Source organism: Bufo bufo, chromosome 2, assembly GCF_905171765.1.
Source record: "Bufo bufo chromosome 2, aBufBuf1.1, whole genome shotgun sequence".
NCBI lineage: Eukaryota > Metazoa > Chordata > Amphibia > Anura > Bufonidae > Bufo > Bufo bufo.
This window is the reverse complement of record NC_053390.1, coordinates 516,929,586-516,949,538: the sequence shown is the minus strand read 5'-3', so window position 1 is coordinate 516,949,538 and position 19,953 is coordinate 516,929,586. Positions and strand designations below refer to the sequence as shown.

General features: G+C 43.8%; 1 protein-coding gene across 2 annotated transcripts in view; it reads left to right on the top strand.

Moving 5' to 3' along the window:
- Nucleotides 1-19,953, top strand: part of PSD3 (pleckstrin and Sec7 domain containing 3) — a 444,727-nt gene that overhangs the window by 64,285 nt on the left and 360,489 nt on the right. For both annotated transcript variants that reach the window (XM_040417899.1, XM_040417898.1), the window contains 2 exons: nt 1,974-2,988; nt 12,858-13,250. In XM_040417899.1, the coding sequence (XP_040273833.1) occupies nt 2,168-2,988; nt 12,858-13,250 (1,214 nt within the window). In that variant the 5' untranslated portion in view covers nt 1,974-2,167. The remainder of the gene's footprint in view (nt 1-1,973; nt 2,989-12,857; nt 13,251-19,953) is intronic.

The following is a 19,953-nucleotide window of genomic DNA, read 5'->3' as shown; positions in this document are numbered from 1 at the left end:
AATGCTCATATCTTCATAAAACACACAATGATACATCTCACTTTCAGGAATTTGCATGTAGTCCTGGAATACATAGCATTATCGTTCTTCACGGTCAGGTGTGAAATGTGGCAGATGGTATGATACTCCTTGCCCTAGACTTTCTCCACAGAAAACTCTAAGGCCCCTTTCACACGGGCGAGTATTCCGCGCGGATGCGATGCGTGAGTTGAACGCATTGCACCCGCACTGAATACCGACCCATTCATTTCGATGGGGCTGTTCACATGAGCGGTGATTTTCACGCATCACTTGTGCGTTGCGTGAAAATCGCAGCACGCTATATATTCTGCGTTTTTCACGCAACGCAGGCCCCATAGAAGTGAATGGGGTTGCGTGAAAATCGCAAGCATCCGCAAGCAAGTGCGGATGCGGTGCGATTTTCACGCACTGTTGCTAGGAGATGATCGGGATGGAGAGCCGATCATTATTATTTTCCCTTATAACATGGTTATAAGGGAAAATAATAGCATTCTGAATACAGAATGCATAGTAAAATGGTGCTGGAGGGGTTAAAAAAAATAAATAAAAATATTTTAACTCACCTTAATCCACTTACTCGCGCAGCCGGCATCTCCTTCTGTCTCCTTTGCTGAACAGGACCTGTGGGGACGTCACTCCGGTCATCACATGATCCATCACATGATCTTTTACCATGGTGATGGATCATGTGATGACCGGAGTGACGTCACCACAGGTCCTGTTTAGCAAAGGAGACAGAAGGAGATGCCGGGCTGTGAGAGCAAGTGGACTAAGGTGAGTTAAAATATATATATTTTTTTTTTAACCCCTCCAGCACCATTTTACTATGCATTCTGTATTCAGAATGCTATTATTTTCCCTTATAACCATGTTATAAGGGCAAATAATACAATCTACAGAACACCGATCCCAAGCCCGAACTTCTGTGAAGTTCGGGTTTGGGTACCAAACATGCGTGATTTTTCTCACGCGAGTGCAAAACGCATTACAATGTTTTGCACTCGCGCAGAAAAATCGCGGGTGTTCCCGTAACGCACCCACACATTTTCCCGCAATGCCCGTCTGAAAGAGGCCTAAATCAGGAAAGATAAAAGGCAACCCAGAATAGTGTAGAATTGCAGGATTCAGTAAAACATCAATGTTATCTTTTGTACTCACAAGCATACAGTAAATAAAAACAGGCGCATAAAATCCACAATGATTTTTCGCAGTCTCCGCCGGACCATAGAAGAATGATAATGCTGTGTATTCCAGGACTACACGGAAATTCCTGCAAGTGAGGTGTATCTTTATCCACATTGTGTTTTATGAAGAATTAGCAGCACAGACCTGTTTTAAAAAATATATATTTTTTATTGACTTTAAAGTGGTTTTCCGAGATTTTGATACAGATGACCGAGCCTTAGAATAGGTCATCAGTATCTGATTGTGGGGGGCGACACCCAGGACCCTGGCGATCAGCTGTTTGAGAAGGCATGGGCGCTTTCGTGAGAGCCGCGGCCCTCTCGCAGCTTACCAAGCACAGTGCTATATATTATATAGCGGCTTTGTTTGGTATTGCGCTTAGCCCCATTCACCTCAATAGGGCTGAGCGTGATACCAAGTACAGATACTATACAAGCTATGGCTTGGCAAGCGCTCATGCATGCTCAGACAGCTGATCAGCGGGGTTCCTGGGTGTTGGAGCCCCACCGATCAGATACTGATGACCTATCCTAAGAATAGGTCATCAGGGCCAAAATCTCAGAAAACCCCTTTAATTTGAGACTTGACCTAGCTCATTTGGGTTCTGCAGCGCTTGATTTGAATTAACTGCCAGGGGGTTCTTAATATTTCTATTTCCTTTTTAATGTTTTTCAAGATTTAGTATCCCTATGTGTATAATTTGTTACATACCTTCAGTGTTAATGGAGCATTACGGTTACAGTTCTATTTCTTCTTATTTTTAACAGATGACCCTGGAAATTCAAGATTGCTTCCACAGGCTGCTAGTGTCAACAATGAATTCCCAGAATATGGAACAACTGAGCACAGGGAGAATGACACATTTCGAGCTGACTATGAACATTTAGATGAACAAACACAATGCCCAGAAGATCTAAGAAGACAGGAGGAGCCCTGCCCAGATACACAGAATGACAGTTTCATGGACAATTCTGAACAATGTTTACATGATAAATTAAAGAGCAGGTCTCAAAAGTTAGAGGGGGGTGATGGTGGAGACCAGGATATTTCTCCAGATCCTCAGAAGACTAACAGACACTCTCAACCAGAATGTAATTTGATTACAGACAGTGAGAATTTGGAGAACAGACATGATAATCCTAATGTCCAGAGTCCTCAGCCATTAGAGCAATTAGATGGCCTTATGGTTCCAAGTCAGGAAGAGTTATCCAGTTCTCTTACAGTGGTTCCTCCAGAAAAGAAATCATATTTGTATGCTGAAAGAGAGCTAGCAGCCATTTCAGAGGAAGAGACTCTCTCCGAATCTTCTCTTTCACAAATCACAGAGATTGCAGATTTTCCCAGATCACAAATTAATTCTTCAACTGTCATGGACCACAGTGATGGTCCAATGGAAAGAACTGTCTCAACAGGAGTTGGTGTGGAAGGGAATGGTGGTGCTACTCACTCACAATCTCCTGTTTTATCGGTATGTTTGGAAAGTGCTGCTATTAATGGTATTGATATTTCAACGGTACAAATAGAAAAGGATGGAAGATGGGAGGACCATTCCCCTTCTACAATTCATGAAAAACAAAGCGATACTGCGTCCCTTATAGCTCCAGGAACGAGCAGTTACATTCCAACGCCTGAGAGGACTAGAAGTTCTGTAGGGGCAACATTTTCATCTGTAATTCAGAGGCCTAGGAGTGCTTCTGACTCATGTACTCATGAAGGTGTAGACAATGAGGTCTTCATAAAAGATGGAGATGAGATTTCAGGACATGTTCAAATACCCCGAAGGTAAGTCCAAGCAGATTTCTAAGTATGTCCATAGAAAATGGCGTGTGAAAATGGGCAAAATGGTTGCCAGTGGTTAGCACTAAATTGTCTTGCAGCATTGAATCTGACCAAGTACAACATCAGCTTGGAGTTTGTTTGTCCCTGGTTCTCCAGTTTTTGTGTTCACAAACTTACTGATAGGGTGCTTAGCCTCCTGTGAAATTGGCATGTGTGTTTCTAAGAAAGAGAAATAAAATAAGGACTTCTTTTGGGGACTGGTATTGATGTACATGTATTGATGTTACCTTTGTCTGACTGGAATAGACCGAATGTCTCTTGTAATGCTATATGCTACTGTGAAAATATGTTTCATCTACTATGGCTCAAGGGGTTTTCCAGCCTAACAAAAATAGTTTGCAGTGAGTTCCGAGTGGCTTAAAAACTTACAAGAAGCAATACTCTGCTTGGTCTTCACTGCTCTCTGCTTCTTGATCATGTCACGACTCGGAAGAAATGCTTCACAATACCTGCATCGTCAATCACGAGTTGCGGAGGGTTATTGCTGCAGACAGGGATTGGATGAGAGGGAATTTCAAGGCATTTGCTTCATATCGTGATAGGAGCTAGAAGAGCAGTGGGCACCTGACAGTGGCAGACCTGGGGGGGTTGCTTTTAAGCAACTCTGACCTCACGACAAACTATTTTTGTGAAGCCATGCATTAATGTGACATCACCTATATGAGATTGTGGCTTTATTGTTTACACAGAACTAATGCATTTAACAATGTCAAGAAATAACAGCATACCTAGAGGGAATATATATGTATAAGAAATGTGCAATTACCCTTAGGCCTATTGCACACGACCGTATGGCTTTTTCAGTGTTTTGCGATCCGTTTTTCACGGATCCGTTGTTCCGTTTTTTGTTTCCGTTGTGTTTCCGTTTCTGTTCCGTTTTTCCGTTCCGTTTTTCCGTTTGGCATATACAGTAATTACATAGATAAAATTGGGCTGGGCATAACATTTTCAATAGATGGTTCAGCAAAAAACGGAACGGAAACGGAAGACATACGGATGCATTTCCGTATGTGTTCCGTTTTTTTTGCGGACCCATTGACTTGAATGGAGCCACGGACTGTGATTTGCGGGCAATAATAGGACATGTTCTATGTTAAAACGGAACGGAAAAACGGAAATACGGAAACGGAATGCATACGGAGTACATTCCGTTTTTTTTGCGGACCCATTGAAATGAATGGTTCCGTATACGGACCGTATACGGAACGCAAAAAACGGCCAGTAAACGGGAAAAAAAAACGTCCGTGTGCAATAGGCCTTACTGGTAAATGGGTTTCCTGGAAGTCTCCACGACAGCACACCTGAGATGGCCCCCGTCCTATTGGGACAGGAAAAACACATGCAGAGAGGGTAAAAGACCCCTCCCCACCCTCTGCCTTCCGTGATTTACCAGAAATTAGGCAAATTATAATAATGCCCAAACAGATATGGGATGGGAAATTATGGGTGCTGTCACGAAGGCTTCGAGGAAACCCAATTACATAGTAAGTGTAATTGCACATTTTCCCCATCGTCTCTACGTAACAGCACACCTGAGACATACCAACAAATTAAATTTAGGGAGGGACCTAAACTGAAGGGCGTGGAAACGGCCAAAGTGGACAAGCTGAATTCTCAAACTCCAATAGTGCGTATTTCTCTTAGAACAGAAGACCCCTTCTACCAGGAGATAGTCATTGCATTCAGAAAAGGACTAACTTTGCTAGAACGGATTATTATTATTATTTTTTAATAAAGGAAATTCCCATATGTTATAGTATAGCTTTAAAGAGGTTATCCTATGATTAATCTAAAAATGAGAATCGGACATCATATAGTACATGACGGTCTCTTTCTAACAAAGCTAGAACCAGCCCTGTACCTCATCTCCTCATTCATTGCTCTGCTAGATTTATATCAAGCTGACAGCTCAAGGGGAGTGTCCTTTGGCAGGGAGCATTTCTTTTTTGCGTAGCGCTCTCCATTTCACAGCTCAGTAGCTATAGTAAATTTTTAATTAAATGCAATTACAAATGATTTCAGATCCAGGTGCTGGTTTGAAAACTGTAGAATGTTTTTCATGGGACAACGCCTTTAAGCTTCCAGACAGTTAGATTAATACTTCTTCCACCCCACAAGCATTGGGGCAGAAGGCCAAATGTCACAAGACACTGATTCTAACGTCACATGCACAGAGTCAAAACGTAATTGGCACTATGCCAGACGGGCAGTAAGCCAACTGTCAGATGCACCGAGCCAAACGCCTACAAACAGCGCAAGCCAGAGGCACAGAGTACAAGCCAGAGGTACACAGCAACTAAAATTAATTACATCTGCATTACATCGAAAATGATAACATATTAACCAAAGAAACGAACCATGTCAAACGAAAAACCCTACAGCTAAGTAAATACTGGGAAAGTTCTGACAGATTTTCTTCAATGAACACAGAAAATACAGCCTTAGGCCTCATGTACACGATCGTATGTATTTTGCGGTCCGCAAAAATTGGATCCGCCAAAAATATGGATGACGTCTGTGTGCATTCCATATTTTGCGGAACTGAACAGCTGGCTCACGTCCGCAAAATGGATCGGATCCATTCACTTTCAATGGGGCCGCAAAAGATGCGGACAGCACACTTCTGTTCCGCATCTGCACTTCCGTTCCGCCAAAAAATAGAACATGTCCTATTCTTGTCCGCAGACATGGACAAGAAAAGGCATTTGTATTTAAAGTGCCGGCCATGTGCGGTCCACAAAATGTGGAACGCACATGGCCAGTGTCTGTGTCTTGCGATTTGCAATTTACGGACTGCAAAACACTTGCGGACGTGTAAATGGACCCTAGTAGAATAGTACTATCCTTGTCCATAATGCGGACAATAATAGGACATGTTCTGAGTAACTTCAGTTGTTTTTTTGTGGACCCATTGAAATTAATGGTTCCGTATACGGCCCGCAAAAAAACCGGAACGAGCACGGAAAGAAAATACGTTTGTGTGCATGAGGCCTTAACAACATGCAGCCATGGGTGTGGTCCCATATTTAGGACTAATCTCTCTCATATAAGTTAGGTCTCATGCATACGACCATTGTCCTGGTCTGCATCCGACTCACAAAAGATACGAACAGCACTCTTTGTACTGTCCGCATCCGTTGCTCCGTTTCGTGGCCCCGCAAAAAAAATATAACATGTCCTATTCTTGTCCGTTCTGCGGACAAGAATAGGCATTTCTACAATAGGCCGCCTGTTCCGTTCGGCAAATTGCGGAAGGCACATGGGCGGCTTCCATGTTTTGCGGATCCGCAATTTGCGGACCGCAAAAAATGGAACGGTCGTGTGCATGAGGCCTAAGATCGGTCAGTATTTTTGCAACAGTATTTGTAAGCCAAAACCAGGAGTGGGTCCATCTCAGGAGAGGCACAGATATTTCTATTACACCTTATCTCTGTAGGTTCTTACAAATACTGACCAAATACTGATGCAATACTGACTGTGTGAAACAGGCCTGTAGGATAACCACCTCTAGAACAAAGCATTAGCAGGAGAGAGGTGATAACTATAAGGGCTCTTTCACACAAGCAAGTTTTCCATCCGAATGAGATGTTTGTAGCGAATGCAGAGTCCGGACTGAATCCTGGCCTATTAATTTCAATGGGTCTGTGTACATGAGCGTAGTTTTTCACACATTATCTTTGCGTTCAGGAAAAATCGCTGCATGTTCTGTATTGTGCGTTTTTCGTGCAGCCCTGGCTCCATAGAAGTGAATAGGGTTTGTGTTCTAGAAGATGTAGATTGTTATTCTTCAGACATGTGAAAAATACATTCAATGCGGATACAATCTAGGCGGAAAAAACGCACACACTGAATGCAATCGCAGAAAAAACTGATTGAACTTGCATGCATAACCATCCGTTTTTTCCATGATCCTGACACAATCCATATCGCTCATGTGAAAGAAGCCTAATATAATTAAAGGGTTTATCCAAGACTAATAAAGATCTCCCAGAGGGGCTGTCCTGACTTATTTGGCCCTGCCGTTGGGTTCAGTCTCTATAGCTTTCTGGCAGTGCTGAAAACAACAGCCGTTGTGACCACTGCAGCCGATCCAAGCCTGCAGTAGTGACCTGCTTCCCTTGCATCATGTGACGCAAGGGAGCAGGTCTCCGCTGCGGCCTGTGATTGTGATTGGCCTCGGTTGGTCGGATGTTAATTTTAGCGCTGCAGGGAGATGAAGAGCAGGGCCGGGAGCTACTGAGACTGAAACCACGTAAGTATGATCAGCACTGCGGGTAGTCTTGGATAAACCCTTTAAGTGCTAATCTCAAGCATCAACAGGACTGGATTAGTTACATGCTTCCTAGATACCAAATCAATAGAAGGAGATTTAGGCTAGGGCTGCGCGACACATAGGGCACAACTACACTGCAACATGTTATGGCTGCAGCTATTGGTTATTTTAGTAATCAAGCAATCTATCGATTAATCCAACGATTAATCGAGCACTCTAATAAGAAAAAAAAACTAAGAAAAAAGAACGTTTTCCTTTATAAAATGTCATCAGACCCCCCGTGCCATCAGTCCTCTGTGCCATCAGCTCCCCCAGTACCATCAGTCCTCTGTGCCATCAGCTCCCTCCAGTGCCATCAATCCTCTGGGCCATCAGCTCTATGTGCCATCAGTCCCCCAGTGCCATCAGTCCTCTGTGCCATCAGCTCCCCCCAGTTCCATCACCCCCCCAGTGCCATCAATCCCCTGTGCCATCAGCAACCCCCATGCCATCAGTCCCCTAGTGCCATCAGCTCCCCCCCAGTGCCATCAATCCTCTGTGCCATCAGCATCCCCCATGCCTTCAGTCCCCTAGTGCCATCAGCTCCCCCCCAGTGCCATCACCCCCCCATGCCATCACTCCTCTGTGCCATCAGTCCTCCAGTGCCATCATCCTCTCCGATGCCAGCATGCCCTCAGCTCCCCCAGTGCCACCATCTCCGCTCCTAGTCTCCAGCATCCCTTTAATACTTACCTCTCCTGTGGGGGCGCCGCTCCACAACTCCTCTGTCTTCTTCTCTGTGCGCTGCACTATCGTCCTGTCGATGTGTCAGGAGGACAGTGCAGCGCACGGGCCGGCGGATGACCACGGAGCAGCAAGTAGTAGCAAGCGCTTCACTCCTGTTCTGTGGTCACATGACACAAACGAATCCTCGATGCAAAAAAATTTGCATGGAGGATTTTTTTGTGTTGAATTACTCGATTCAATCAAGTAATCGTTTCAGCCCTACAACATGTGTGGCGCATCAATTTTTATAATTATAGTCCATGGTGTCGCACTGCGACATGCTGCGACTGCGACGCGACAGTTGCAGAAAAATCCATCTGGTCCTGGTGCTGTCTGGACAGAAATATAGTTTTTATGGAAGGGTTGCTTAAGTTTTTTAGTTTACTTCATTGCATCAAGCGGCAGGCAAAACAGATTAAGGCTAGCGTTAGAGATCCTGCTGGACGCTACCTGATACTTGCTGGCCCCATTCACTATAATGGTGACTGGCGGAGATCCATCCGCAGCCTGGCAAACATGCCAAGAATCGGCCGAAAGAAAACTGCTGCACAGTATAGTGAATGGTGCCGACCAGTGATGCGGCAGCTTCCGGCAATGCTGAAATGCAGAGAGCGCTAGTGTGAAACTAGTCTTAAATCCCCTTAGTGGAGACTTGTCCATTTGACTCCATTTGAAAGAAGTAATGACATTCTTTCTCCAATTAAAGTTAATTAGATGGTTGTAATCCTTTAATCTTCAGTAATCTTTAGAATAAATGAATACTTTAGTAACTATTATCTAGAAAAGTCACTCTCTGGTCATGGTCTTAGATGTCATCTAGTCATTAAGTTATTAGTAAATGTGCCCCACTGATTCCAAACTAAATGCTCCAAATTGCTCTAAACAACTGGCGTATCTGCCTTGTACAGATTTACTTTGGTTTAGGTTGTCCGTACACATTCAGGTCTCACATTTTCTGTTGATATTTTCTGAAGCACTTTTGAAGCTAAAACCAGTTGTGGGTTGTAAATAGGGACCGATACCGGACATTTGCACGAGTACTTGTACTAGTGCAAATGTCGCCGATACCTCATGGCCGTGCAGCGGCGGGTCCCGTGTCCTAGATGATCAGCGGTGGCGGGTCCCATGTTGTCTTCCGGGCGGTGTAGCTGCTCCCAGCTGATTGGCATGGGGGCGGGACTTCTGTGCGGCGGCTCCCAAGTCCCATGCGGTTGCCTAGCACTTGGAGGGAGTTAAAGCCACCTCCTCCCAGTACTCTGGAGCATCTGCATGGGAAGGATTACAGCAGGCCAGGTGGGTATGGTGCATGAAATGGAGGAGAAATTCTGTTAATTTCTCTCCATTTCATGTTTAAAACAGACAAACAGTGAATAATAAAATAAGGTGGGGGGGGAATGGGCATATAATAGTGATCCCCAACCAGTGTGCCTCCAGCTGTTGAAAGACTACACCTCCAAGCATGCCTGAACAGCCAAAGGCTGTCCGGGCATGCCGGGAGTTGTAGTTTTGTAACAGCTGGAGGCACATTGGTTGGAAAACACTGTTATATGCCCATTTATTAATTTATTAACCCTTGTACAAAGGAAAAGTAAAGCAGTTGTCCATAGCAACCAAATTCCAGCTTTAATTTTTTTCATTGCTATCAGCAACTGGGCCGCTGTTATAATTGGTATCGGTAATTGGTATCAGTGAGTACTTAAAGAGGACCTTTCACTAGAATAAAACATAAAATAAACTAACTAAACAGCCATGTAGAGCGGCGCCCAGGGATCCCCCTGCACTTACTGTTATCCCCGGGCGCCGCTCCGTTCGCCCGGTATAGCCTCCGGTATCTTCATAGTTAGGCTCCACCCAGGGGAACCTGCCGGCGTCTCATTCTCCCAGGCTGTAGCGCTGGCCAATCACAGCGCTCAGCTCATAACCTGCGAGGCTTTTTTTTTCTCTCAGGCTATGAGCTGAGCGCTGGGATTGGCCAGCGCTACAGCCTGGGAGAATGAGACGCCGGCAGGTTCCCCTGGGTGGAGCCTAACTATGAAGATACCGGAGGCTATAACGGGAGAACGGAGCGGCGCCCGGGGATAACAGTAAGTGCAGGGAGATCCCTGGGCGCCGCTCTCCATGTCTGTATAGTTAGTTTAGATGTTTTATTCTAGTGAAAGGTCCTCTTTAAATAAAAGTATCGGTACTCGTACTCGGTCTTAATAAAATGGTATCGGGACATCCCTAGTTGTAAAGGAAGAGAAAGTATGAATCCACTCCTGGTTGTAGCTTCAAATCTGCATCAGAAACTCTGACCAACACCTGAACGTGTACAGGCAATCTTAGGGTTCTTTCACATCTGTGTTTAACTGATTAAGCAGGCTTTTCCTCTGCCGGAGTTCACCGAATCTGGCACCTCCGGACCCCATTGACTAGAAAAGTCCCGCATGCAAGGCTTTCTGCCGGAAAGTGGCCGGATCACCACTGGATCCCATTATAGTCAATAGGGTGTGGTTGTGCACAGCCGTGTCTGGTTATGCCGCATGCATTGAACTACGCCAGGCTGTTCCTCTGACAGAACAGCCTGATGGATCAGTTAAGTGAAGATGTGAATCAACCCTTAGACACTTCTTTAGCCTCACAAGACAAGGGGTCTTAGCTTAGAGGAAATGGAAACATGGGTTATAGAAAATGGGAACCTGGCTTAAAATGCGCCACATTGAGCCAACATTTTGGCACAAAAAATGAGAGAGAGCAAAAAGGTATATTAAAGTGTCCGAGAATGGGCCAGATTTAATCATACAGCATTAGCTTCCGAGATAAATTTCACACATCTGGGTCTAGTTTGAAGTTGTCTAAATTTGACAGAATGGTAATAAATCTGCCCCATGTTTGCGAATCATATGATTTTGCAGCATACAGTGAACTGATGTATGTTACTCTAGTAGTGTACGAAGAAAGTCTAAGGGTACTGCCACACTATCCGGCATTAATTTACATTGAAATGCATCAGTGCATTAAAAATACCACAATGCCAAATCCGTCCTTCCAGTCTGCGCATGCGCAGACCTTTAAAAATGTGAAAAAATAAATAGAAACGGATCCGTTTGTCCGTATGACAAACCGAGAGATGGATCCGTTCTTGCAATGCATTTGTGAGACGGATCTGCATCCTGATCCATCTACAAATGCTGTCCGTTTGCGTGCAGATTGCCGGATCCGGCAGGCAGTTCCGGCGACAGAACTGCTTGCCGGATCACTCTGCCGCAAGTGTGAAAATAGCCTTAGACTGCTGGCAGCCTAAAAACACTTTCTTTGTGCTGCATTTTATGGGGCGTTTTAGTTCCATTTTTTTGCTTCTTGTGTCACTTGATCTGTAGATCAATATGAGAAAAGCCATGGTAAAAAAGCGCTATTTAATATTGCCGGAAAAAATGTAACACACTGACACAAACAATGGTTGTCTATGGGACAAAGGTGCCAGAAAATTAGGGGAAAACACCACCCAACGCATGCTGTTATTAAAAATATAACTCCACTGAAGTAAGTGCACCAGAAATGCTAAACTCCTAAAAAATGCTAAAAAAGACTGTGTGAAATCACCCTAAGGGCACATGCTCAGGACCATGTTTTCACTTTAATGGCGTTGCAAAAAAATGCGGACAGCACACTGTGTGCTGTCCGCACCCGTATGTCCGTTCTGCAGGCTGCAAAAATATAGAACATGTCCTATTCTTGTCTCCATTACGGACAAGGATAGGACAAATCTACAAAGGGCAGGACGTTCTGTTCCACAAAATGTGGAATGTACATGGCGGTATCCATGTTTTGCGGGTCCACTAATTGGTTGTCCCCATGAGCCCTTAGGCTGCTGCATATTTACTGGGAGGAGCTTGTATTTTGACCAGTAATGTCCACTGTTGCTCAGCAGTGAATGTTAGGTTAGCCAGCAGGCCAATCAGTGCTCATCATGTAGGTTGCATATTTACTGGGAGGAGCTTGTATTTTGACCAGTAATGTCCACTGTTGCTCAGCAGTGAATGTTAGGTTAGCCAGCAGGCCAATCAGTGCTCATCATGTAGACAATTCTGGGTATGTTCATGAACACAAATGCACCTGGGCTTATGCCGCATGTAGTCATAGGCCCATTGATCCAACGGAGGCCAAAAAAAACGTCCTTTTTGTCTACATATTCCACTGTATTGTGATAGTGTCATTCATCGGAGGTATACATCAGGTAATATAGAAGAAGCACAATGTATTCCAAGGGGGCAGAACATAGTTGGAACCACTGATGAATGTTGATTGGGCAGTCATTTGCTTAAAAAGCAGCTGTCAGCATGATCAACCCAATTAAACCAGACAGACTGCTTGGTAGGGTTGACCATGCAGAGTTAAGCCTCATTCACACATCAGTGTTTAGTCAGTGATTTCCATCAGTGATTTTGAGCCAAAACCAAGTGTTGGTCCAGAACACAGAACAGGTGCAGATCTTTCTCTTATACCTTATGTATGTGGAGACTCCAGTCCTGGTTTTGGCTCACAACCACTGATAAAAAACACTGATGTGTGATTGAGGCATAAAAAAGAAAAAATTCGGTGGAGTTTACTGCTGCTGAGATATTTTACATTGTATATTTATGCAAATTACCTATTTTGAGCACTGATGATGCTCTTTAAAACACATGGAGTCACAAGCTGAGAGACCTGCATATTAATTAACTCTTAATAATTCCTATGGGAATTGTTATTGTGTGACCTGTTACATAATTCTAATTACTTGTCTTTGTTCAAGTCCTAGGATTGTGGTCGATGACCAGTATGAAAGCACCTTTAGATCAAAGAGATGCTCTGAGGACTCAACAGATTTGTACAGCTCCCAGTTTGAGAACATACTGGACAATACATCTTTGTATTACAGCGTGGAGTCACTGGACACCTTATACTATGAGCCAGATAGTTTTTTCAGTTTTGAGATGCCACTGACACCAATGATTCAGCAGAGAATCAAGGAAAGCAACCAGTTTTTGGAGAGGAACGTGTCTACCGACGTGGAACAGGAGTTTCTTAAAGTTGACTCTGGCAGTGGAATTACTATGGGATACAGCAATGATGTCACCAACGGGTTGGATGACACTACAGACATGGAATTAAGTAAAACAAGTGAGGAGTTGGATATCTCAGGAAGGTAAAGCATCATATTTACTGATGACAATCACTGTACAGTATATGATATATAATGTAATATTACATGTAATGCGCTATTGTTTGATGCTTTACTTCGCAATTTGTAGTAGATACCAGTAAAGTATGAAGGAGGATTACTTTAGAAGTCACCCAGGGTTGCATTCATGTTTGTTAGGTTTTTCATTACTTTAAAAAGAGGGGATTATTAGTCCAGAAGGGTATTTTTTATCCCCTTGATGTTGTTTGGTGAGAAGCACACTTTGGGGGTTCCTTCATACTTATTGGAAAAATCCACCAGAAAATCGACAGGGTACTGTAAATACCACCATGTTCTCCTATGAGGTTGAAAAGTGGCAAAGCCCAAGGAATAACATTGCACAATATAAATACTGTACTTTTCGCTACATAAGAGGCACCTAGGATTTAAAGGAAGAAAATAGAAAAATATATTTTTTCACCAGCCCTCAGACCTCAGACCAGACACCCACCCCATTCCTCATTATTAGACCTCAGATCAGACCCCCATTGATTACTAGACCTCATATCAGACCACCATCAGACATAACCGCACTGCCACAAAGCAGATCGAGCCACTCTTTCTGCACTCACCGCTCCCTGGTCGTCTCCAAGCCAGTACTGCACGGTCCTGTATGTCATGGTACTGTACGCAGTCAGGACCGTGCAGCAATATAAATATCACTTACAGTACTGACAGCTCTGGAATTGCTGTGGCAGAATCAAGAGATCGACACTTGTGCAGTGACTTCCTGTCATGTGACCTCTGTTGCTAAGAACACAATTAAAAGCATGTCCGTGCACGCAGCAGTTATTTTCTAGACAATAGGTCTTGGCCTAAAGAAGTTTTACTGCATTTTAGGGAGTTTATGAACCATACCTTTTATGATGAATTAACCTGGATAAAAATGTATGAAGCCTGTACCAGTATGTAATGCTGCTAACTGGTAATTCACAATGCTATTATAAACCACCTAATAGCGAAGACTGTATCTGTTTTGCGTTCCCTATGATAGAAATGCCTATTCTTGTCTGCAATTGCTTTTTTGAGGGGCCACAGAACAAGCAGCACCTTGTGCTGTCTACATCTTTTGCGGCCCCATTGACATGAAGGAATGCACTGGCTTTGGGGCCATTGGGTGTACATTACAAATGGTAAGCAGGGCTTAAAAAATGACCAGTTCTCCGACAACTCTTAATTAACAACCATCCTTCCCATATCTAAAGTATGCAGTTCCGCCTCACCCTGTGGCTTGAGTATGTATAGTAAATGTAGGTATAACAAGACTTGCTGTGTCCTTTCGATTTGGATAAAAAAAAATTATATATATATATATATATATATATATATATATATATATATATATATACCCCTACTTCTGGGAAACTAACCATTGATTAGACAGTGGTTTAGGCTGTAGGGTTTAATGGACTGGAATAATATAAATTATAGTAGGAACACAAGAGACGGTGAAGTGTCTGGGTTGTTCTGGGGGTGGGTAAATTCCCATTTTGTAGAATAGGACGTGTTAGTATGACTACTACCACTTGTTCTTATGGGCTTCATCACGTCTGCATGTCTTGCAGGGACAGTCGGTCACCCCCTTCTCTGAGCTTCTCTAACTAGCTGTGTGTTAATTGTGCCATGCATTTAGTCACTTCTCCTGTTGCATTCTGCTCTTGTTCTGCTTTTAGATTGTTAGCTCAGCTTGCCTTAATAGGTTTTCATAGCTGTTAACTGTTCACTTACCTGTGGTTCAACTGATTAAAAGGATGTTTTTCTTTTGTTGATCTGAGGCTCCGTTCCTGATTTATGATACTTTTAGCTGATATGCAAATTAGGTGTTTGGCGCAACGAGGGAGTCATCATTGCTCTTAAAATGCTCTCTTTTCTGTAGCCAGACCCTCCCTGGCTGGGGCAGACACTAAGCAGCCAGGAAGGGGCTGACCACAGAAAAGATCGTAGCTTGGGTGCAACAAGAGCAATAGTGAAGCCCTCATTTGCATATATAGGAAAAAGTATAACTCGGGGACGGATCAACAAAAAAAAACAAAAAACAACACATCATGAACCACAGCTACGTGTCGATGCGAACAGTTGGATAGGGAGGTCACTGGTGACACATTCCCTTTAAGTAAGGAGTGTAAGGCCTCATGCACACGGCCGTTGTGCGGCCATTCCGTGCATTGGGGACCGCATCCGTGCAGCGGGCCGGACCCATTCAACTTGAATGGGTCCATGGTATGTCCGCCCCGCAAAAAAATATGACATGTCATATTTTTTTGCGGTGCGGAACCACGGAAAGAAACACCACGGAAGCACTCCGTAGTGGTTCCGGTGTTCCGTTCCGTGACTCCATTCCGCATCTCCGGAATTGCGGACCCATTCAACTTGAATAGGTCCGCATCAGTGATGCGGGGTGCACATGGCCGGCGGCCGTGGATTGCCGACCTGCTGTTTGCGGGCTGCAATACGGCCACGGCCGCCCATTGGCCGTGTGCATGAGGCCTAATGGTGGATAAGGTGAACATACATATAATGTCACCTGCAGGAGGTAGTCCAGACCTTGTGCACCTCTGCTGACCAAACACTGTACCGAATAGGATACTGAAATTACTGGGCATGCAGCCATTGTTAGCTGCTGTTTCTGATGTATTGTCAGATCAGATATATTACCGTATGTTGTCACTAGAATTGCCGCAAGTTCTCCTGGTTCTTCACTTCATTTTTTTTTTACTATATATCACATTTGAAGTTGCACATCATACCTACAAGATATTCATCCTTCTTGGCTACACCCACCTTGTGTGAGAGCTGGTATGGAATATATGAGAGGTCTGGTGGCCACAGTCTTTTTGTTACCGTTTTCTTAGACGGTGGGTTGTAATGAATATTCCAGAACTGGGATATCCTTGTGTTATAGTTTGAACAATGGAACAGCTTTAGAAACCTAAAATACTAATTCCAGTGCATTTCTGAAAGTCAGCTTTGCCTTAAAGGGCTTTCTACCTATTTTCCATCATGATCAGATTGGTGGGGGTCAGACAATCAGTAGCTTGAGGCAACACCAGTGCCAGTAACCTAACTGTGCAGTACGCCAGAAGCAGAAGGCTCCGTCCACTTCTTTTATGTTTCTACAAACAACAGATTGGTGGGGTGTCAAGTTTGGATCCCACTGATCTGGTATTAATGACCAACCTGGACGATAGAGCATTAATTGTTGGAAAACCCCTTTAAGGTTGCCGTACACATGAGAAAAGTGTGCTGGTGGTTAAACAACCATTGAACATACAATTGTCTGTGAACTTCACTTGTTTGGAGAAACAGCCATCACACAAGGCTGGAGAAACTTTTTGGAATTTTTTTTTTTTTTTTTTAAGAAAGACTGTCCGTAGACAAAAGTTCTTTCATCTGATATGGAAATTTCAGACACCACTGACTTCTTTCCAGACAATTACTATGTCATCACTTGGCTAACACAACCGCTTGTTGTTAAATTTCACCCAACATGACTGAAATCAAGCATTTTCATCAACTTTAGTCTAATGTGTTTGGGCCCCTTTAGCACACACGTTCTATTTCTGTCTTTTTCGGTATTCTAGAATGCAGTAAGCTGGGGCCGAGTAAAGGCAGGGGAGGTTGTCTTCATCACGACTGTGCCTAGCGTCTTGGTATACCGTGCCGTTTCTGCAATGCAGGGTGTATGACCTCGGCTGTCCATGTATTGTGCAGTCAGCTGTACTATCCCCACAGATACAGAAGTTGCATTGTCTGGCTGGGCTGCACGATATGGTGAAGCAACCACATATTTCATTATATAGGCTGCCTGTGGTTTATAAACGGATGTTCAGTTCTGTTTGTGTGATATTTCTATGCTGTAGATTTCAGTATTATAATCAGCGAGTGACTGACCACTAATGTAATTCTAGAAGATATACTTCATTAGCGCACCTCTGGCCAAAATGTCCATCAGTGGGATGGTCCATAATCATCTGTTCATGGGTCAATTCATTGCAAAATAACGGATTTCTCTTGCACTTAAAGATTTTGCTAGGTGAACTGGAGCGAGGTCCATAAAACCAGCGTCGATCTACCTTTCTATTTAGCTGGCAGTGCTCTCCTTCACATGGCTATCCAGTTAAAGTTGTATACCTTTACTTAGGTAATTGATATTTAGCTACCATCTCCAGAACGGGGCACCTGAAGTGAAGGGAGAACAGCTGGCAGTACCTTAGTGGTGAATGGAGAGGTGGCCACGCTTGCGTGGGTTGCTCTCCAAATACAGCTATAGGATTTTTGAAGATAGCTATTTTTGGGAGTCCCATAGTAGTACACGGAGAGGATGCAGTGCATGTGCAGTGTGCTCTCCTTCACTTCGGTGGCCCCATTCTAGAGATAGGAGCGGGTTCCTGAGGTGGGACCTACAGCTATCTGACATTTGTGGCATATGCCACAAATGGAGAGATGGGAATACCCCTTTAGGTAATGCACTCAAACATTCCTTCTTTCCATATACCATACCTTAACTCAAAAGGTGTAGTTAGCCCTTAATTAGAAGTGAAAATTCACCTAGAAACCATTTCATAACCCTCCCATCATTTATCCATGCTTTATTCTTCATTTTGTGACATGGGACCGATAGGCAGTGAATCTGCAGGCGGAAACTCAACAAAACCCGCAGCAGAAATCCCCCCCCCCATGTGACTGTACCCTTAAGAAAGGGTTAACTAAAAGTGACACCTTTTATACATAGACACATAGGAAAGAAGAAGTGGACTGATTTAGTCATGGACTGATGGTCCTACACCTTCAGCTTTCATAGAGAAGTGACATGACACCAGCATGGGTGGCAGAGGACACATTTCATGAAATCATATAACCTTACCAAATAAATAATTAAAAGACACGAGACACTTTATAGTGGAATAAATAGGCCGTGTTGCTTTATTTGGGGTTTTACCAAGTTATCATACCAATTAAAATATTAAATTAATAAATATCAATAAATAATCCAACCATAAAATATAAATAACTGAATAAATACTTAAAACTCATTAACTTTAGGGACCATTAAGTCCACCCAGCATGAGCTGGGTGACCGATCACCCCCAAATAGGCAACACGACAATAAAATTGGGAGGGAGGGCGGGGCGCTGCTTCCTTGAAGGGTGCTCCACTGGAACTGACAGCTGATGACCTGGTGCTGTCACTTTTAAACACACAGGCTTCCCGCCGAAAGTGACAGCTGCCAATTAGCTGTCCAGCAGTTTTCCCGCTTCAAAACAGCTGTCCAATCCTACAGCTGTTCCAAGCGTCACGTCTCCAGGCAGATCACCAAGGGAACCCGCCAAAACCAGATTCCTGTCAGGTATCCCTAAATTGAAGGAAAAGAAGTGTGGTGGGGGGGGGGGGGGGAAAACCTACAAAACAGCATCATTTATAATTAAATAAAAAAACTGTGCCCCTGCCACCATGTGTCCCCCAAGCTATACGCTCTGGGGGGCCCCTTCAGGAGTTTATACTGGGAGTTGTACTTTCTAGCGGGCTTCTACAAAGATGAGCAGCATGATAGGTTGTACTTAAATATACTTCTGTATGTGGATGGAATTGTATATATACCTATATGGCAAATGATTGTAGTGGTAACTTATTTACCTCAGTTTTCCTCTGATGAAATATGATCCCGTTTAGGCATAGAAAATATGGAACTCATCTGTGTAAGCAGTATTGTAACCATCACTGTAAATCATCGTATCCAGCGTAGCTGGAAAGGGCTGGAGCACCACCAGGTTCCATTGACTATAACGGGACCTAGCGGGGATCCAGCACTCATGTCAGGATTCGGCAGGACAAAAAAATCCTGTTCTTGTACCATTTTTTTTTTGTCTGGCCGAATCCCGGCACTCATACTGGAAACAGCCTGATCCCCACCGGGTCTCATTATAGTCAATGGGCTCCGGTGGGGAAAGGCAGTATCCGTTTAAGATGGACTCAGGATGGAGAAGTGTAGTGTACTGCACATTTGCATCCCCCAATGTATATTGTTAGATGTGGGACAAAAATGTGATGTGAAGATAACTGTCTGTGGAACAGTCCTTCGGCTGACAGGTATTTTCCCCCACCCCCACCTCATACATATGCACGCTTGACCACAACATTGGCCTTCGAGGGAGAGTCAGGACATCCCCGTACACATTAGATTATCAGGCGGCAGGTTCAGCTGACATACTAAATGTCTTGTGTAACATTTAGACACTAAGGGGAAGATTTATGAAAACTGATGTAAAGGAAAACGGTCTTAATTGCCTATAGCAGGGATGGCCAACCTGCGGGTCTCCAGCTGTTTTAAAACTACAACTCCCACCATGCTTTGCTGTAGGCTGATACCTGTAGGCAGTCTGGGCATGGTGGGAGTTGTAGTTTTGCAACAGCTGAAGAGCCTCAGGTTGTCCATCCCGGGGCCTATAGCAACCAAAGAAGCTCTGAAAAATTAAAGGTGGAATCTGATTGGTTGATAGGGGCAACTAACCAATTTTGATAAATCTCCCCCTGAAAACTTAGACTAGACAGTCTAACGTGCTAAGTAAATTTGATAAAGATAAATTTTGTGCATCTTTAAGACACTCGTGTCTAACTATAAACCGCTTATTTACTTCATGGCAACATTTTGTACCAAAATTTTGGCACA